We start from the raw sequence: 15,537 nt of genomic DNA on the forward strand, positions 1-15,537 counted from the left end.
GGCCCAGCCTGACACTATACGTAAAAAGCACTCCTTTAGAGCAATTCACACTCCTAATAAAAACGGTCATGATTTTATGCTGTGTTTGGATCTTTTATTGCTTTCTGCTTTGCCACAATGGTGAACCACTACAAAATTGCTCTCCAGGTTTTTAAAATTGATTTTTCTTTTTACAAGCAGACCGCTGGAATGTCAACTTAAACAGAACAAATCCATGTGTGCTCAAGTTGCAACAGTAACACAATTGGCTTTTGATTTTTTATTATTATTATTATACAGAAGGCAAATAATTATTCTTTTGGTTTTTTTTTAACAGAACTCCATTGTTAAAACATTAATTCTACAGTACAGTAAAATCTAAATATTCCATTATGAATAAAGGTAATGAAGTGCATCACTCTATTGTAGAGATCTGTATGGACTGTTGCTTTTCCAATGGCAGGAAATATATTACTCTGAAGCTAGTATAGGTGTTCCTCACTTGAGCAGTGAATCTGCTACGAATGGATCCTGGGTTTGGTTGTTGTTTTTTAGATGACACCATCTTCTCTTCTCGATTAAGCTCTGGGGTAACTAGTTCCATGTGAATACAACACAGTCATTTAGATGGTGCAATAACGACCTTTCTTTGCCCATACATACAACACAAGGAAAATAGAAAAAGAGGGATTGTCTACTTAAAATGGGGACAGAGGCAAAGAATGAAGAACTCAGTCTCTGATACATTACGAAACAGATCAAGCATTTGCCCTAAGAAGCAAGGGTCACTTCATGGAGTGGACTATTTCTATGTAAAAATAACCATCCGGATGATATGTTCTTCTAAACCAGAGGTGGTGAACTCTTGGCTCTTTACGTGCTGCTGAGAATTAATCCCAGCACCTTTTTTTGCTGCAGAATAGAAATTGCTAGTGGGTTTTCATGAAACTGAAATCACCAGCTCTTCTGTGAATATTTCTTCAGAGGCAATTCTGCAGTGACCTGACAAGAATTTTTTTTTTTTTTTTTTTTGCTATCCAATAAACAGCCAGGACAGCTGTATCCAGTTCATTTCCTAGTTGATTCTAGTCATAAAAACTCCCTGCCTTGCACATGTGTGCTATGCACATGTTTGGGCATATGAACAATTATCAGAAAGAGGGTAGTGTTAAAGTTGCCAAGGTTGGATATCTCTGTTTAATGCATCAGGCTATACTTATAACTGAATTATTTTAATCATATTGATCTAGTTTGATTTCTGTATGAATACTTCAATATATTAGCTTGATTGCACAATAGGAAAATATTTCATCAAGCCTATACTCTGTGATAAAACGTGCAAGGAATTTTTGAAATCTAATAAAATTACTTTTTGATAAAACTGTCAAATCCAAACTTCCACAAATAGAAAGGGGAGAAAAACTATATATGCTCAACAAGTCACTGCTACAATTGTCTATTTTCCTCCTAGCATTAAGTAGGTGGAAAATGGGGTGCATTCAGAGCCAACTGAATGGTGATGAGATAATTTTTTTTGACATTACTTTGGCCAAGCTAGCTGAACCTACTGCAAGATGTAGTTTGGCAATATCTGAAGCTGACACGCTGAGATTCTTCATTCATGAATTGCTTGCCTAGATGTTGAAGAAGAGCAGGTTGAGCTAGAAGGCGGAGTTAAATGTGTAATCAGTTTGGAGTCATTTTGTTACCACAAGAGATCCAATTTCTGCTCCCCCTCCCCCCATGAATTCCATTGTCTAGTGCCAATTTAGCTTCGACCATTAGTTGACTAGATTCTTATGTATAGGGAGCAATAATAAATTCTTCTGTGCTTTGAACTCAACAAATGCTCCCGGTTATTTGCGTCACAAAGTGGCAGTGGTAAGGATTTCAAATCTACACAATAAACTTCTAAACTCAATAAAAGATATAAAAATAGAGAATTTCCACCTGTCTTAAACAACTTTCAACAAGGCCGGCACCCTAAGTAGCATAACCGTATGAGCTCAAACCAATATTGCCAGAACTGCTCTTGTTCCTGATTTCTAAATTTGTACCAAGAAAGTGATGTTTCCAATTTAGATCCTTTTATCTCCTAATGTTCCGAGTTTCTACAAACATACAAATATTGATTTTAGCTAATCTGCACAAATTTAGTCCAACTTAGACATACATTTAAATCAACTGATTTAAATATATGAATACCATATTCTGTATACTGTACAAAGTGAATGTGTTTTCTGAGAAATCTTACAAGCTGAGCATTTCACAGCTGCAGCTCATCATTTAGAAAAAACATTCAAAAGAGGAACAGGCAAAAAGTTCCTTGTCTAAGGACTGCAATATGAATTAAAACAAAGGTAGTTCCAGCAAGATTCTAGCACCACATTTAAAGATACTAACTAGTTCAAACTGATTAATATGCAAAAATCAACACAATGCTATGCCAAGTGTTTTGAGTTATACAATCTGAATTTAAGGAAATCTGTGACTACCAAGAGCTATATTCCCAAATCACTAGTGTTGGGTAACATAAAACTATCTAGGGAAATTGGCAGCAACTGCAGTGTCATTAAAAACTATTGACTGTTGTTTAGATAGCATGATTTGGCCTCCCCGGAGGGTAAACTCACATTTATTTTTCAGAAGTATTTCTTTCTATTATATATAAATAGAATCTGTGAAAGGAAACAATCATAACAGTTCCAGCAATATCAGCAAACTATCAGATATGAAGTTGCTCAGAAAAGGCAAACATTTTAATTTTACAAGTTGTATTCCTAGGAATAGATATATTAAGAGTTAATCATGCCAAACCAGGTTTCATGAGAGAATCTCTTTCTACCTAAGTTCTCTTCCAATGTCACACATAAAATTATTTTTTTTTTATATTAAAAAACATCTTACTATGTGGCTCATAGTAAGTAGCGTGGAGGAGAGCCACTTCACTTTCAGCATTAGAATGCACAACACAGTTAACAGAGATAACTGAATTACAATTTCAAGTTGCTTGAGTTGTGAAACACCTATTAAATACATCTTTAAAACTGATGTCAAAAATAAAAGCTTCTTAGAGTCCCCCCCCATTTTCTTAGTGAGTTTATTGGATGTTATACAAAGAACTAGGCCTTAAGGAAGGTCTAAATAAAACATGGCACAGATATTAATACCAAAATGCTGTTCGTGGTTAAGGAATCATTGTGATAGGTCATGTTTCAATTTTTCAAGATAGAAGTATGAAGAAGAAAGCAACAAAAAAGTGCCTTATACCACAAAGCGACTCAGTGCTGCTATTGGTATGGTCACAAGCATACATACACGCAGGCAATACTATATACAACAGCATTGTCTCTCATTAGGTTTCTGCACAGTCCTCCATTCTGGCCTGGTTTGAATGTACATCTATCTTGCCTTAATGAGTCAAGAGATGCATAAGACTTGTGCTGCATATATGTCCTTGCACTGCTCCTTCTCTCCTCCAATTGGAAGTCTTTTTTAAGATTGGGGCTTCTTCTGATAATAGGAAGGAAAATGTCCAGGTTTGGACATAAGAAGAAACTATGGCCAATTAATCCCTGAAGCACTGATTATGGTTCACAATGAAAAAAGAGAAGATAATGTAATGAGAGAATGCAAGGGTGCAAGTCTTACACATATTCTATCTTGGCTTAATAAGCTGAGAGTTGTACATCAAAACTCGGCTGGCATTGGTTTACATCCAAAATTCATAGCTCACTTATCTGCCTAAAGGCACAAGGCAAGCATTATGCATATAAATTTAAAAACTTAACAAAATTATTGTATATACATGTGCAGGCCTTGGTGAAAACCCTAATAAATTTGTTAGAAAATAAGTTACCAGTCTCAGAAAGAACTGGCTAACTGCGTTGCTCCACACAACATATGCACTTGGTGTTGCAAAAGTTAAGTGGATGTGGAGACCGAGAGGGTGGGGTTTGCACCAAGATCTTCACAGGCACAGTCAAAAGCTATGACTGTTTAGAGATTATCCCAAAGAGTTACTCTGCATACATCCACAAAAAAAAAAAAAAAAAAAAAAATCCACTTCTCCCCAAAACATAAGCATCTAACATAACAAAAAACAAAGGCACGTAGACACTTTCATTATTTATATATTCAAATTAAAAGGTACCTCTTAAACTTTTTGAATGGTAATACAAGCACATAAACGGATGTCGTGCATTATGAAGTCAGTCATGTTATTGATACCAATCCACACACACACTGCAGCAACAGGAAGAAATCAATTGTTATATCATGTAAATTATGCATCTTTACTAACACCACCACAAACTATTAAATTATGTAAACAAACATCTTCTCTAAATAATTTAAAAGTCCATTTCTCAAAGGGGGGCTTTACTGAAGCATCGCTCGAACTTGCTTTGAAGTGGATTCATCATTCAGGTGTTTTGTGGTGAACCTAAGTGACAAGGAAAAAAAAATCAAAAGGCTGGTATTACGTCCATGAGGAAAGACAATTCTACACATTCCTTCACAAAAGTGCTACTTTGTTCAATAGATCTGACTCCCAGATTTAATCTGTACAGCTTTTGGGCTTAATTATATAATATTTTCCTCCAAGGCCATTTTGGGAATGACTGGTAACTGACACCAAAAGGCACAGAATTAAAATTGGTCAATATAGAAACAATTATAAACGTACAAAACAAATAATAGCATCACCCATCATTATACTTGCATTTTACTATCGCATGTGTAAGATGAGCATGTAATGAGTAACCTTAAGAAATTCATGGATTGAAATGTGGCTTCTGCTGCTTTTATTATAAACTTATATTATAAATGAGCATGTGCTATTGCTTCTCTCATGCGGATATTGTATACCCCTAGCTCATTGAATTTTCCCATTTTTCTCCAGCCTTATCCTCATTTTCCTCCTTCCAGGTTTCTTTCAGGAGACCCATTTCCTTGCAACCTGCAATCTACTTAATTAGTCAACCGTAGGCCTCCATAGCTGATGTTTTAAAACCTGGAGATCCTGTGTAATGAGTAACTGTTCTGAGCCAGTATCCAGCTCGGGCCTGTCCTTTGGAGGGGTGGAGAACTGAATGCATGTGGAAGGTTCAGCCTCAGCTAATTTACACCTTTCACAGTGTAGAAGAAGGCGCAACCTGGTTGAAGTAAGGCCACAGCTGTATGGGCAACTGCTGACATTTTTGATCCTAATCATTCTTTCTGTGCATGAAAGTAAGAGTCAAATCCAAGATGGAGAAGAAAAGTGGCCTCACTGAGTCCTCTCTGTTTCCTCCTCCTCCTCCTCCTCCTCCTCCTCCTCTTACCCCTCTCCATACAAAAAGAAAAGCAACTCTTTTCTAGCAGCTCCACAAATGAAGAAAATAATCTGATGGCTGAACTCATTCCTTTGTGGGCTACAGTTTTGTAATTAGTACATTGAGGGAAAATCATGCATTATTCACATAAAACTAAAATATTGTTGGTCCAGGAGGTACCTGAGTGCATTCAAAAGCCCTTCAACGGTGTCTGGTGGCTGTTCTCTTAAAACCTTTATGCAACCCTTCATCTGTGAAAAAAAGAAATGGGCAAGAAAAAAAGTCTGAATTTGGGTGCATGCAAAATATCCAAAGGTAAGGAATGAAAGCAATGAATTCTGTCAGAATGGTTTATTTCCCTTTCATTTTTTCCCCCAAAAGAACACCTCCTGTGCCAGTCTCACATGGCAGGAAAAGACTCTGCCCATCATAGCCAGAGAACCTTGCTGCCTTCAAATCAAGTCTTTGTAAAATAGGCCTCTCTCAGCAAATTATGCTTCAATTATGCCAAGCATCATAGACGTTTTCTAACAAGATAACAATTTTTATAAATATAATTACATTATCTCTCTGAATCCATGCTTCAAAGTCTTCACATAGTTTTATAAGCAGTTTAGTGCTATTAAGCAGAGCTGAAACTCCATAAGTGATTTCAACCATACTTTTATCTAGGGAACACCACCTTCACTATCTTCCAGACTTCTTATATCTTCAACTCCTGCAATAGGGGGTTTACCCACCGCTTTAACTTCTCAATATTGCTTTGAGGAGTTAAAATGGTGGGGACTGAGGCAGTGGTGGGATTCAAATACGTGAACAACCGGTTCTCTGTGTGGCTACCACTTCCAGAAGTCCATTCTGGGCCTGGGCAACAAAAAACTAGCTACCGGTTCTACTGAACCGGTGCGGACCGGCTAAATCCCACCACTGGGCAGAGGCATAGAAAGAAAAGTGTGACACAGAACACTTCGTCGTCGCACTGGGAAATGCTCATTTTCTCCCCTGCCCCCATGTCTCCCCTTGATAAACTCTTTTCAAAATGCTGGTGGTAAACTGAACCTTAAATTTATAGCACAGCCTTAGGCTCTAGTAGCTGATGGCTCCTCTTATCGGATAGGGTGGGAGATCTTCCACCCTGAGGAGAGGAAAAAGCTGCATCAGCCACTATTGTAGCAAGTGACAAACTATTATCTTTATTAGCTGCTGAAGTTAGAACTGAAAGAACTAACAACTTGCCTCCCATTCCCAAAAAGCACACAGAATGCTCTACCAGGAAAAAAAGTAGAACTACCATATATTTCCTGAAGGTATCAACTCTGTCTCATGGACCAATCCATTTTATAGGCAGCATAAGACATTTAATTGAGGCAGGTTATTTACTTTTCCCTCTTTATCCCCATTTCTTTCTGAGATGCATCATTTTAAATTGTAAATCTGTGAACAGAGATTGCCACTGAGGGGCCCTGCACTAGTTCTGCAATTCTTTTAACCCAAGGCATTTAAACATATTTCTGGTACAGCTTGGCTTGGCTGGGTTTCACAGCTGCTTTAAATGTTATTATTTGCTATTATTTTAATTTTATTATCGCACAAAGTTTTATACTCAGTAATTAATTATTGAAAAGGTTAACATTTGGATAGGGTGCAGATTGTCTTCAGGAAATTATTGAAAATTATTTTCCCATGATATGGAATACTAGGAAATTTCCGATTTTCTACTCCTTCTTGGCATGTTAACACAACGTTCAATTGTGTTTTATTCAGTCCTGTGTAAACTGCTTTGAAATTCTTGCAATCCTATATGTCAGTGTAGAGATTTTAATCAAGTATTTTTAAGAGCAAATACCCAGTATAAAGATTTTTGTCTTTGCCATACAGGTATGTATGTTTTAAACCACTGCTGAACCCAACGTAATTGCCTTTTTCCACAAGACCTGCGAATTTTTGCTAGGAATAAGAAAACCTTGCCAGTCATTATTCTTACATCTATTTTTGAAGCCTTTGAGAAAGCTCCCACTGGATGAACGTGGTCGTAGAGAATAATTACCCCAACCATTACTCTCATGCAGAACATGAGGGTTTCTTCACTGGTGAATCTACTTCTATATTCTCTGAAACATAAGATTTTTTTTTTAAAAAAAGGTATTAATGTCAGTATTTTTGAAATAAATATTATTTCAATTCATTTCCATCTTTCAAATTAAAAATGCTTTTTCAATGCCATGTAGAAAGAATTATTCAAGAGAGAGTATCAATGACTGCAAAGATTAGCACTAGCAGGCACTGGCAAAATAGAAGACTTTGTGTATGTATATATTTGTGTATGTATATATATGTATGTATATATACATACACAAATATATACATATACATATGTATGTATATGTACATAAGTATGTATACATATGTATATATATGTATGTATATATACATATACATACATATGTATGTATATGTATGTGTATATATATATATGACATATATATATATATATATTCACATACATACATACATACATACATACATACATACATACATTACATATATACATAAATATATACATACATACATATATTATATATATAAAGAGCGAGGGAGAAAAGCAAAGAAGACAGAACTCAGAATGAACACAAAGATTTATTTCCTTGCCAATGGACATTTATTTCACATTGTTGATCCCGATTCTACTGCTAAAAGGAAGTGGGAGGGTTTGGTTCAGTCATAAAATGACCCTAAGACACGAATAAAAATACAAGTGGATTGATAACCAACAGATGCATACAGACAGGCACAAACAAAATGTCATTGCCCTTGATTTGCTAAAGTTCACACAACATTGTCTTTTAGAGCATTGTGCTGCATCCTGAAATCATGATACATTTAAAATGGAGAGCTGTGGAGGAGGATTAGTCTCTCGTTGTCACTTTGGTGTTGCAGAATCAGTGTAATAGAACATTAATATGCTCCGATAAGTCAGGAAGCTCTTCCAGCAGTGGGAAAAGTAACACCTTCACAGAAAACTGATACCTTCAGCTGGTGGGAGGATATAGAGGAACACCATGAAACAGATTTGTTGTTTGAAGCGAAGTAGGGATGGGGAAGAGATAGCAAACTGGCCATTTGTTGCAATATCTATGGGGCGGGGGAATTATTCTTTTTTGGCATCTGATGCAAGACTAAAAGGTATGCTACTGACCTCCAGGATGGTTTACTTGTATCTTTTAACATTAAACAAATCTTTTAAAAGTTATCTTAGGTATTCAGAACTTTCTGAGGAAATTATATTAAAACCTGGCATAGAAAACTCATACGTCAGAAAAATGAAGGGAATATGTAGCAATGTGTAATTTTAATGTTGAATTCTTTAGGCTACAAAATTGCTATTTTGTGATGATTTTAAGAAACCTGCACATCAGCAATTTTAAAATTACTTGATCAATAAAAATGAAGCATCTGTGAAAAAATATTTTAATACTATTCCGTTTAAAAATATTTTTGCTTTAAACACAATTCTACTACTAAAACCTATTTGAAAAGTAGAGGCAAAAGAAGGACGAATAGGTAGGTAGCTGGATGAAGAAGAAAAGTAATTGTTGGCATTTTCCAAATATAGTATTTCAGCATGGATGATAGGAGCAAGGTTCACTGAGTTTCCCTGACAGAATGACCAATCTTCAAACATCAAAGACTATAAAAATACACAATTGGCTAAAAGGATAAGTCATGTGGAAAGTGACCTGCTTTAAAGATCTTTAACCTTTTCATCCTGCCATATCATTTTCCACTCTCCCCAACTAAATATTGAGACTTTTTTTTTTTTAAAAAAAAATAAGGATAACAAGCCAGTATAATTCACTTAAGGATTAATTTGTAACACAACATTGCCTGTTTCAATATTCAAAAATATTTTTTAAATGCTTTAAAGTTTTCCTATAAGAAAAAGCACACTCAGAATAGTAACGTATAAAATACAAAATAAAGACATGTCTATTAGAACCAGCGTCAGAAGCAATATAACTTTGGAAATCATTTGATTGGAAGGAAACAGAAGAAAGAAAACATTCCACTTGATAAACTACCCATATATACCCATGTGAACAGAATGCAAGTTTCCACAGCCCTTTAATCTGTTTTCAGCAGGGCTTTCCTTATGTTATGATAGCCTCGGCCGCAGACAGTCCCTGTCTGACCTTGTTGGGACCTACAAACTAACAGGGGGCAAGGCCTACTTATTCCTTGTATGGGAGACTGCCAGGGCCACCTCAGAGGAAGGCAAAAGCAAGCCACTTCTACAAGGTGGCCAAGAAAACTACACTGCTGTGTTCATGAAGTCACCCCAAAAAATGGAACTCTGTTTGTAGGAGAGTGGATTTCACCAACTTAAAGTAAAAAAGTAGATAGATAAGTGATGACAGGTTCAATGGGCTAGGAATTTCCCAGAGGAGAACAAAAAAAGACCTTGGCATAACTCATCCTTCAACTCCAAAAGAGATCAAACTAGAACTAGACATTAGAAATGTCTGACATACACAGATTATCTCTAACTACAGCTAATGAAATCACATATTTTCTGTTTAGTTCTGCATTGAGGATTTCAAAGACAGGCCATGTCTGCAAGTGGCAGCCTTATACATAAGCTGCATCTAAGTGACACAGCAAGCCAGAATTCACAGAGGTGCTGGGTCCGAGATGAATGATCAGCATACTAGCCTACATTATTACTTCAATGGCTCCTGCTTAGTCTTCTGACAGAAAACCATGGACAGCTCCTACTGTGAGGTTTTTAACACAGAAAGGAGTAGGCAACCTGAGGCATCTGAGGGCTGCTTGTCTCCTCAAACTCCTTTTCTAAAGCCATCAGAGCCTCCTATAACACAACTGCTGAAAATCATCAGTTCCTTTATTTTCAGGTAGGAAAAAGTCATGCAAGCCCTCCAGAAAAATCACAGCTGTCCTACCTTTGTGTGTGATTCATTCCTACTCACTTTGCCTAGCTGCCCAAACCACTGTGACTTTTAGCCCCTCAAACATGATCAACCCCCCCCCCCCAGACAGGGTGTGCTTGAACAAGGGCCTTTGTCTTTCTTCACTGTGGTTCAGATTGCAAAATACATCACATACAGATAGTGCGGGTTAGAGCTGTGGGGTGATTCATATTTGACAGAGAAAAGATGATGGATGGTAAGATTGACAGACAAAAGAGATGAGTGAGGAAAAGATAAAGCACCTGCGGGCAACTCATTAACAAGGTTATGCATTTTCTTAGCCACAGTACAGACTCCATCAAAGTTTTACAAGTAGTCCTTGACTTAACAACTGGTTGTTTAGGGACCAGTTGGAGGTACTTATGACCCAACTCCAAAGTTCCCATGGTTCTGTGACCACATTTTAGGCACTCTGCAACCAACCGACATTTAAGGCCATTTGTAGCATCCCCTGGTCATGTGACAGCGAGTTAGGACATTTTTGCTGAAAACCAGTTTAGTTTACGTCCGGTTTTCGATGAAATCCCCAATAGCAATCAATGGATTTTGCTAAACGACTGCAGATTCACCTAACTCTGGTGATTCACTTAACAACCATCACAAAAAAGATCATAAAATCATGCTGGTCATGTGATGACCCCCTTTATGACCCCTCATGACTTTCACCCACAATGGGCAGGCTGCATTATGGTCGTCAGTCAAGGACTAGAGATAGTCCTCGACTTACAACCACAATTGAGCCCAAAATTTATGTTGTTAAGTGAGACACGTTAAGTGAGTTTTGCCCCATTTTACAACCTTTCTTGCCACAGTTGTTAAGTGAACACTGCAGCTGATACGTTAGTAGCACAGTTGTTTAAGTGAGCCTGGCTTCCCCCTTGACTTCGCTTGTCCAAAGTCACAAAAGGGATCACATGACAGGTCATAAGCGTGAACCAGTTGCCATGATCATATGGTCATGGCGATGCTACAAAGCTTGTAACTGTGAAAAATGGTCATAACTCACTTTTTTTCAATGCTGTTGTAACTTTGAACAGTCACTAAATGAACTGTTGTAAGTCCAGGACTACCTGTACCTGCATCTGGTTTAAGGTAGTGTCGAAAGGTGCTTCCAAACGCCTTTCCCTTTCAGATCTGGATTGTGGTGCAGCTATCATTAGTGACTTGCTTAACTGATGCTGCTGCTGCTGCTGAGGGAAGAGTCAGTGGGAGCTATTGGAGCACTGCCACAAGCAAGCTGCTCATTCACTGCTAAGCCAGAACCTTGGCAAAAGACAACTTGATTTCTTTTTTAATCATTTCCTTATTATAGCAACATTGATACATAAGTCCATTGCTCATAACTTACGGTGTTTCCAGCATGACTTTACATACACTGGCCATCGTACTTAGACAATCTGTTGTGTTCTCAATTGGCAACGTTTTATTCTACAAAAGTTAAAACAAGCCAACAAAAGAGGTCAGTTAGGTCAGTCTAGACTTCTGATTTGATTTTGAGCTTTCTGAAAGGATTAAAACTTTTGCTCACTTCTACAACAAAATGGGTGGTAGCATTACTCAGCGTTTTCAGAACCGGTGTAGCTTCTGCGTAGAACAGTGACATTCTGTTAGCCATCTCATTGTTCACTTCACTCTCAATGTCAAGCTGTTTAAAACATGAGAGAAGATTAGTGTTATTTTCTTTTTGCTCTTTTAGAAAAGCGATTTCCCCCCTATTGCTATACAGAAATATATGAGAAGTTCCAGCTCATATTCAAAGCCTAACATATTCCAAGCCTTGTAACCAAGACTCCAAAATTATGCAATCTTTGTGTCCTAAGGAAAGCTGGAATTCTGGTTTTTAAAACACTATTCCTCCTTTACGGAAATAACTTTTGAGGGGATATTCAAAAGCATTGTATAACACTAGGAAAGTTTTGTGTTTAAAGAAAAACTTAAAATACCATTACTATTTTTCATTGTTATGAACATGTATGGTAACTCTTAACATTAACATATAGCTTTTCCATGCCAATCAGATTATCTAGATCAGCATTCAGAAAAAAACACCCATCCCCAGTGCATCAATACACAGAAGGATGTTGGATGTGTTTTGATCCTTGGGAACAAAAGAGTAGCAGCACAATAGAAGTCTAAAGACAGAATCTCAAAATGTAAAAAATGATTGACACCATGCAAAGAAAAACATTTCATGATTTTAAAAAACACAACATATTTATAAAGTTATAAGCACGCCATCAAAAATATTATCTCCTGATGTCAGCTGTATCTTTTTTTCAAAAGTGTCCCATGCTATAACACTTTTAAACAAAGGCAAAACCAAAACTCTTCGATTTAACCTACATAAATGTAAATGAAATCTGCCTTTAGCATAACTACAAAAATTACACTTGAATGAATGTGGCAAGGAGGAAAGGTAGTATAGTAGTATAACCTGGTTGGTTTAGATCAGTGATGGCGAATCTTTTAAGACCGAGTGCCCAAACTGCAACCCAAAACCCAATTATGCATCGTCGGGTGCCGGGTGGGTGTGGCCCATTGGCTGGGTGTGGCCAATTGGAAGGGTGTGGCTCATTGGGTGAGCGTGGCTGCGATGGTAACGGCAGACTGGGTGGGACTAAAAAATTCAATCAATCAATTCCAACTTTGCAAGATCTTTTTTTTTCCTGCGAGAAGTTGAAATTAACTGATTGATTGAACCTTTTTTTTTTTTTTGCACACGGCAGCAGAGGCCTAAAGAGACCTGTGTCATAGGTTTGCCACCACTGGTTTAGATAATACTCAGAAAAATAGGCCAAGTTGATTGCCTAACTTAGTATGAAGTAATTTCCTATTGTTGTTACTAATTGTCTCATAAATGAAACCCCCAATTCTGGAAAGAAACATTTTACTCACATGCATGTTGTTTATTCTGTTGCGACTTAATGTCCTTCTATAATAGCTAAAGTCGTTTTGAATTGCTGGGTTTCTCATCTGAAAGAACAAAAGGAAAATTAACTTCAATGTTCTTACTGAAAACTGACAATTAAAATAGTCTGCATTGGCTAAGTATTGCTTTCTCCTTACTAACCTTAAGTTCATCAAAGCGGAGAGTAAAATGCAAGATCTCTGCAAACTGCTTTGCTAGGGCTTGCTCTCGCTCTAAGTGTTGAGTTGGTGTGTAGGGTGGACAAGTCAGGGATTCTAATAAGCTCTGCAATGCTTTTTCTGGAAAAAAAAATCCAAAATATTCAGTTTTGTTTCATTTTTTTTTAAAGGAATCTTCCTGCTGCTTTAGCAAAGTGATCACTTAAACTCTCCAAAAATGTTCAATTGCATAACTGAAGACCACTTGGAGGGGAAACAGCAAAACACTTTAAATGTGAAATTATTTGCGATTTACAGAAATAAGTTATACAACTGTTAGAAGAAAGGATAAGCTTTAATCTTTACTTTTCACTATTCACCATTTACTGTTCAGTAAGGCATATGGAGTCTTATAGCAGCACAGTGCAAGGTTTCAACCCAACTCTTAGATCAAATCTGGAAGCGGATGCTTGTTGTGAATTCAACCATTAACAGGGTCTGGGATAGGGGAAGGGAAAGAGGGGAAAAAAGACCCTTGGCATAATTACATGGGACTGCAATTCAAACAGGTAGAAAAAATATATATTAGCATTCTTCCTGCTTGAATTTGATATAGGTAATCCTTGACTTAATAACCACAATTGGGACCAGAATTTTTGTCATTAAGTCAGCACAGTCATAATGCAACTCACCACATGACCAGACTCAATTTTATGATCATTTTACTATAGTTATTAAACAAATCACCACGGCTATTAAATGAATCATGTGGTCATCAAGCGAAACCAGCTTCCGCAATTGAATTCTTTGTTAAAAACATGGCTGGGGAAGTTACAAATTGCAATCATGTGACTGCAAAATGCTGCAATTAGTCACAAATGTGAGCTGGCTGCCATACGCCCAAACTGCAATCACATGACCACAGGGATGGTGCACAGTCATACATGCAAGGACAGATCATAAATCACTTTTTCCAAGGCTGATGTAACTTTGAACCATTGTTAAATGAATGGCTGTAAGTCAATGCCTGTCTATAAAAATGACATTGATTATGGCCAGTCCACAACTAATTAATCTGATGGAGTAGAATTTAGAAAGCTAATGCTAGTCTTCAAATACCACAGGTGTACTTCTTAAGTTTTTGTTGCAGCAAATCAACATGGCTCTTCTTTTGCATGTTTTATCTTTCTGGACTTTTTAATAGGTATGAATAATTGGCAGCATGCAATTCACAAGCTTTTTTTTTTTTTTTTTTTAAGAAACCTTTTTAAAGTTTTCATGGTCCTCAGAAGTTCTGCTTCTAAAGTCTGGTAACAAACTTGACCAGTAATAGTTTTTTGACAACAAACAAAACCAAGTAAATTGTCCACTCTATGAAAAGAGCAGAATTTTCCCTTTTCTAAAACCCAATAAGAACCACATTTCAAACTTGAAAAATTCAGACCACCTTGTGTGATATTGTCATTCTATCCTTGCAATTCCAGCAGTTAAAAAACGACAAGAAGCTTAACTTTTGTTAGCCTCCAAGTTATCTAACGCTGCTCTAACTACATTCTTCTAAGAATTCATGCACACAATGTTCAGAGGTGCCTGCATCTAAGGGGAGGGACAAGTGTAATAGGACAGTGGAAAATGTCCAGTAATGTTCACAAAAGTTCATGAGCTTGCCAGTTCTTGAGAGCATAAAAGACAGAATCTCACCTAGTCTGAGAGAAAATTCATAGAACCGCTTTAACCTCACAACCAGAGGGCAGACTGAATTCCATGCTCTTTCCTGCAGCTGAATATCATTCGGGTTTTGTATTGCCTGGAAAACAGTAATCACTTTGAAAATCTTCATTTATTTAATGTCACAATGCCCCTCCAGTCCTCCTCATGCACATAAATGAATGAGCAGTCAGAATGAAAGCTAATTCTAATACAATATGGTATTTGTCTTTCTCTCAAAGAATTTTGTGTGTCCCCTTTCTTTCTTTCCTTTCTTTCTTTCTTTCTTTCTTTCTTTCTTTCTTTCTTTCTTTCTTTCTTTCTTTCTTTCTTTCTTTCTTTTTAATCCCAGAAGCTTTTGACAAGAAATCTCTTCCAACTTTTGGCAAGAGTAGTTTGCCCCTATTTCAGGAATTAATTGGATGGACGAGAGGAAATTTGTTGGGGTGGGGAGAGAGTGGGAGTATCCTTCAACAGAACATGTA

The 15,537-nt window shown here is 37.0% G+C and overlaps 1 protein-coding gene across 7 annotated transcripts in view; it reads right to left on the reverse strand.

Moving 5' to 3' along the window:
* Positions 1-244: 244 nt before the first annotated feature.
* CYRIA (CYFIP related Rac1 interactor A) overlaps positions 245-15,537 on the reverse strand; it is a 77,730-nt gene continuing 62,437 nt past the window's right edge. For all 7 annotated transcript variants that reach the window (XM_039334944.1, XM_039334926.1, XM_039334908.1 and 4 more), the window contains 8 exons: positions 15,047-15,152; positions 13,350-13,486; positions 13,175-13,252; positions 11,808-11,924; positions 11,628-11,707; positions 7,279-7,405; positions 5,475-5,545; positions 245-4,423 (listed from right to left, as the gene is read on the reverse strand). In XM_039334944.1, the coding sequence (XP_039190878.1) occupies positions 4,360-4,423; positions 5,475-5,545; positions 7,279-7,405; positions 11,628-11,707; positions 11,808-11,924; positions 13,175-13,252; positions 13,350-13,486; positions 15,047-15,152 (780 nt within the window). In that variant the 3' untranslated portion in view covers positions 245-4,359. The remainder of the gene's footprint in view (positions 4,424-5,474; positions 5,546-7,278; positions 7,406-11,627; positions 11,708-11,807; positions 11,925-13,174; positions 13,253-13,349; positions 13,487-15,046; positions 15,153-15,537) is intronic.

This window comes from Crotalus tigris, unplaced genomic scaffold (genome assembly GCF_016545835.1).
Source record: "Crotalus tigris isolate CLP2741 ecotype Arizona unplaced genomic scaffold, ASM1654583v1 scf7180000017546.9332058, whole genome shotgun sequence".
Classification (NCBI taxonomy): domain Eukaryota; kingdom Metazoa; phylum Chordata; class Lepidosauria; order Squamata; family Viperidae; genus Crotalus; species Crotalus tigris.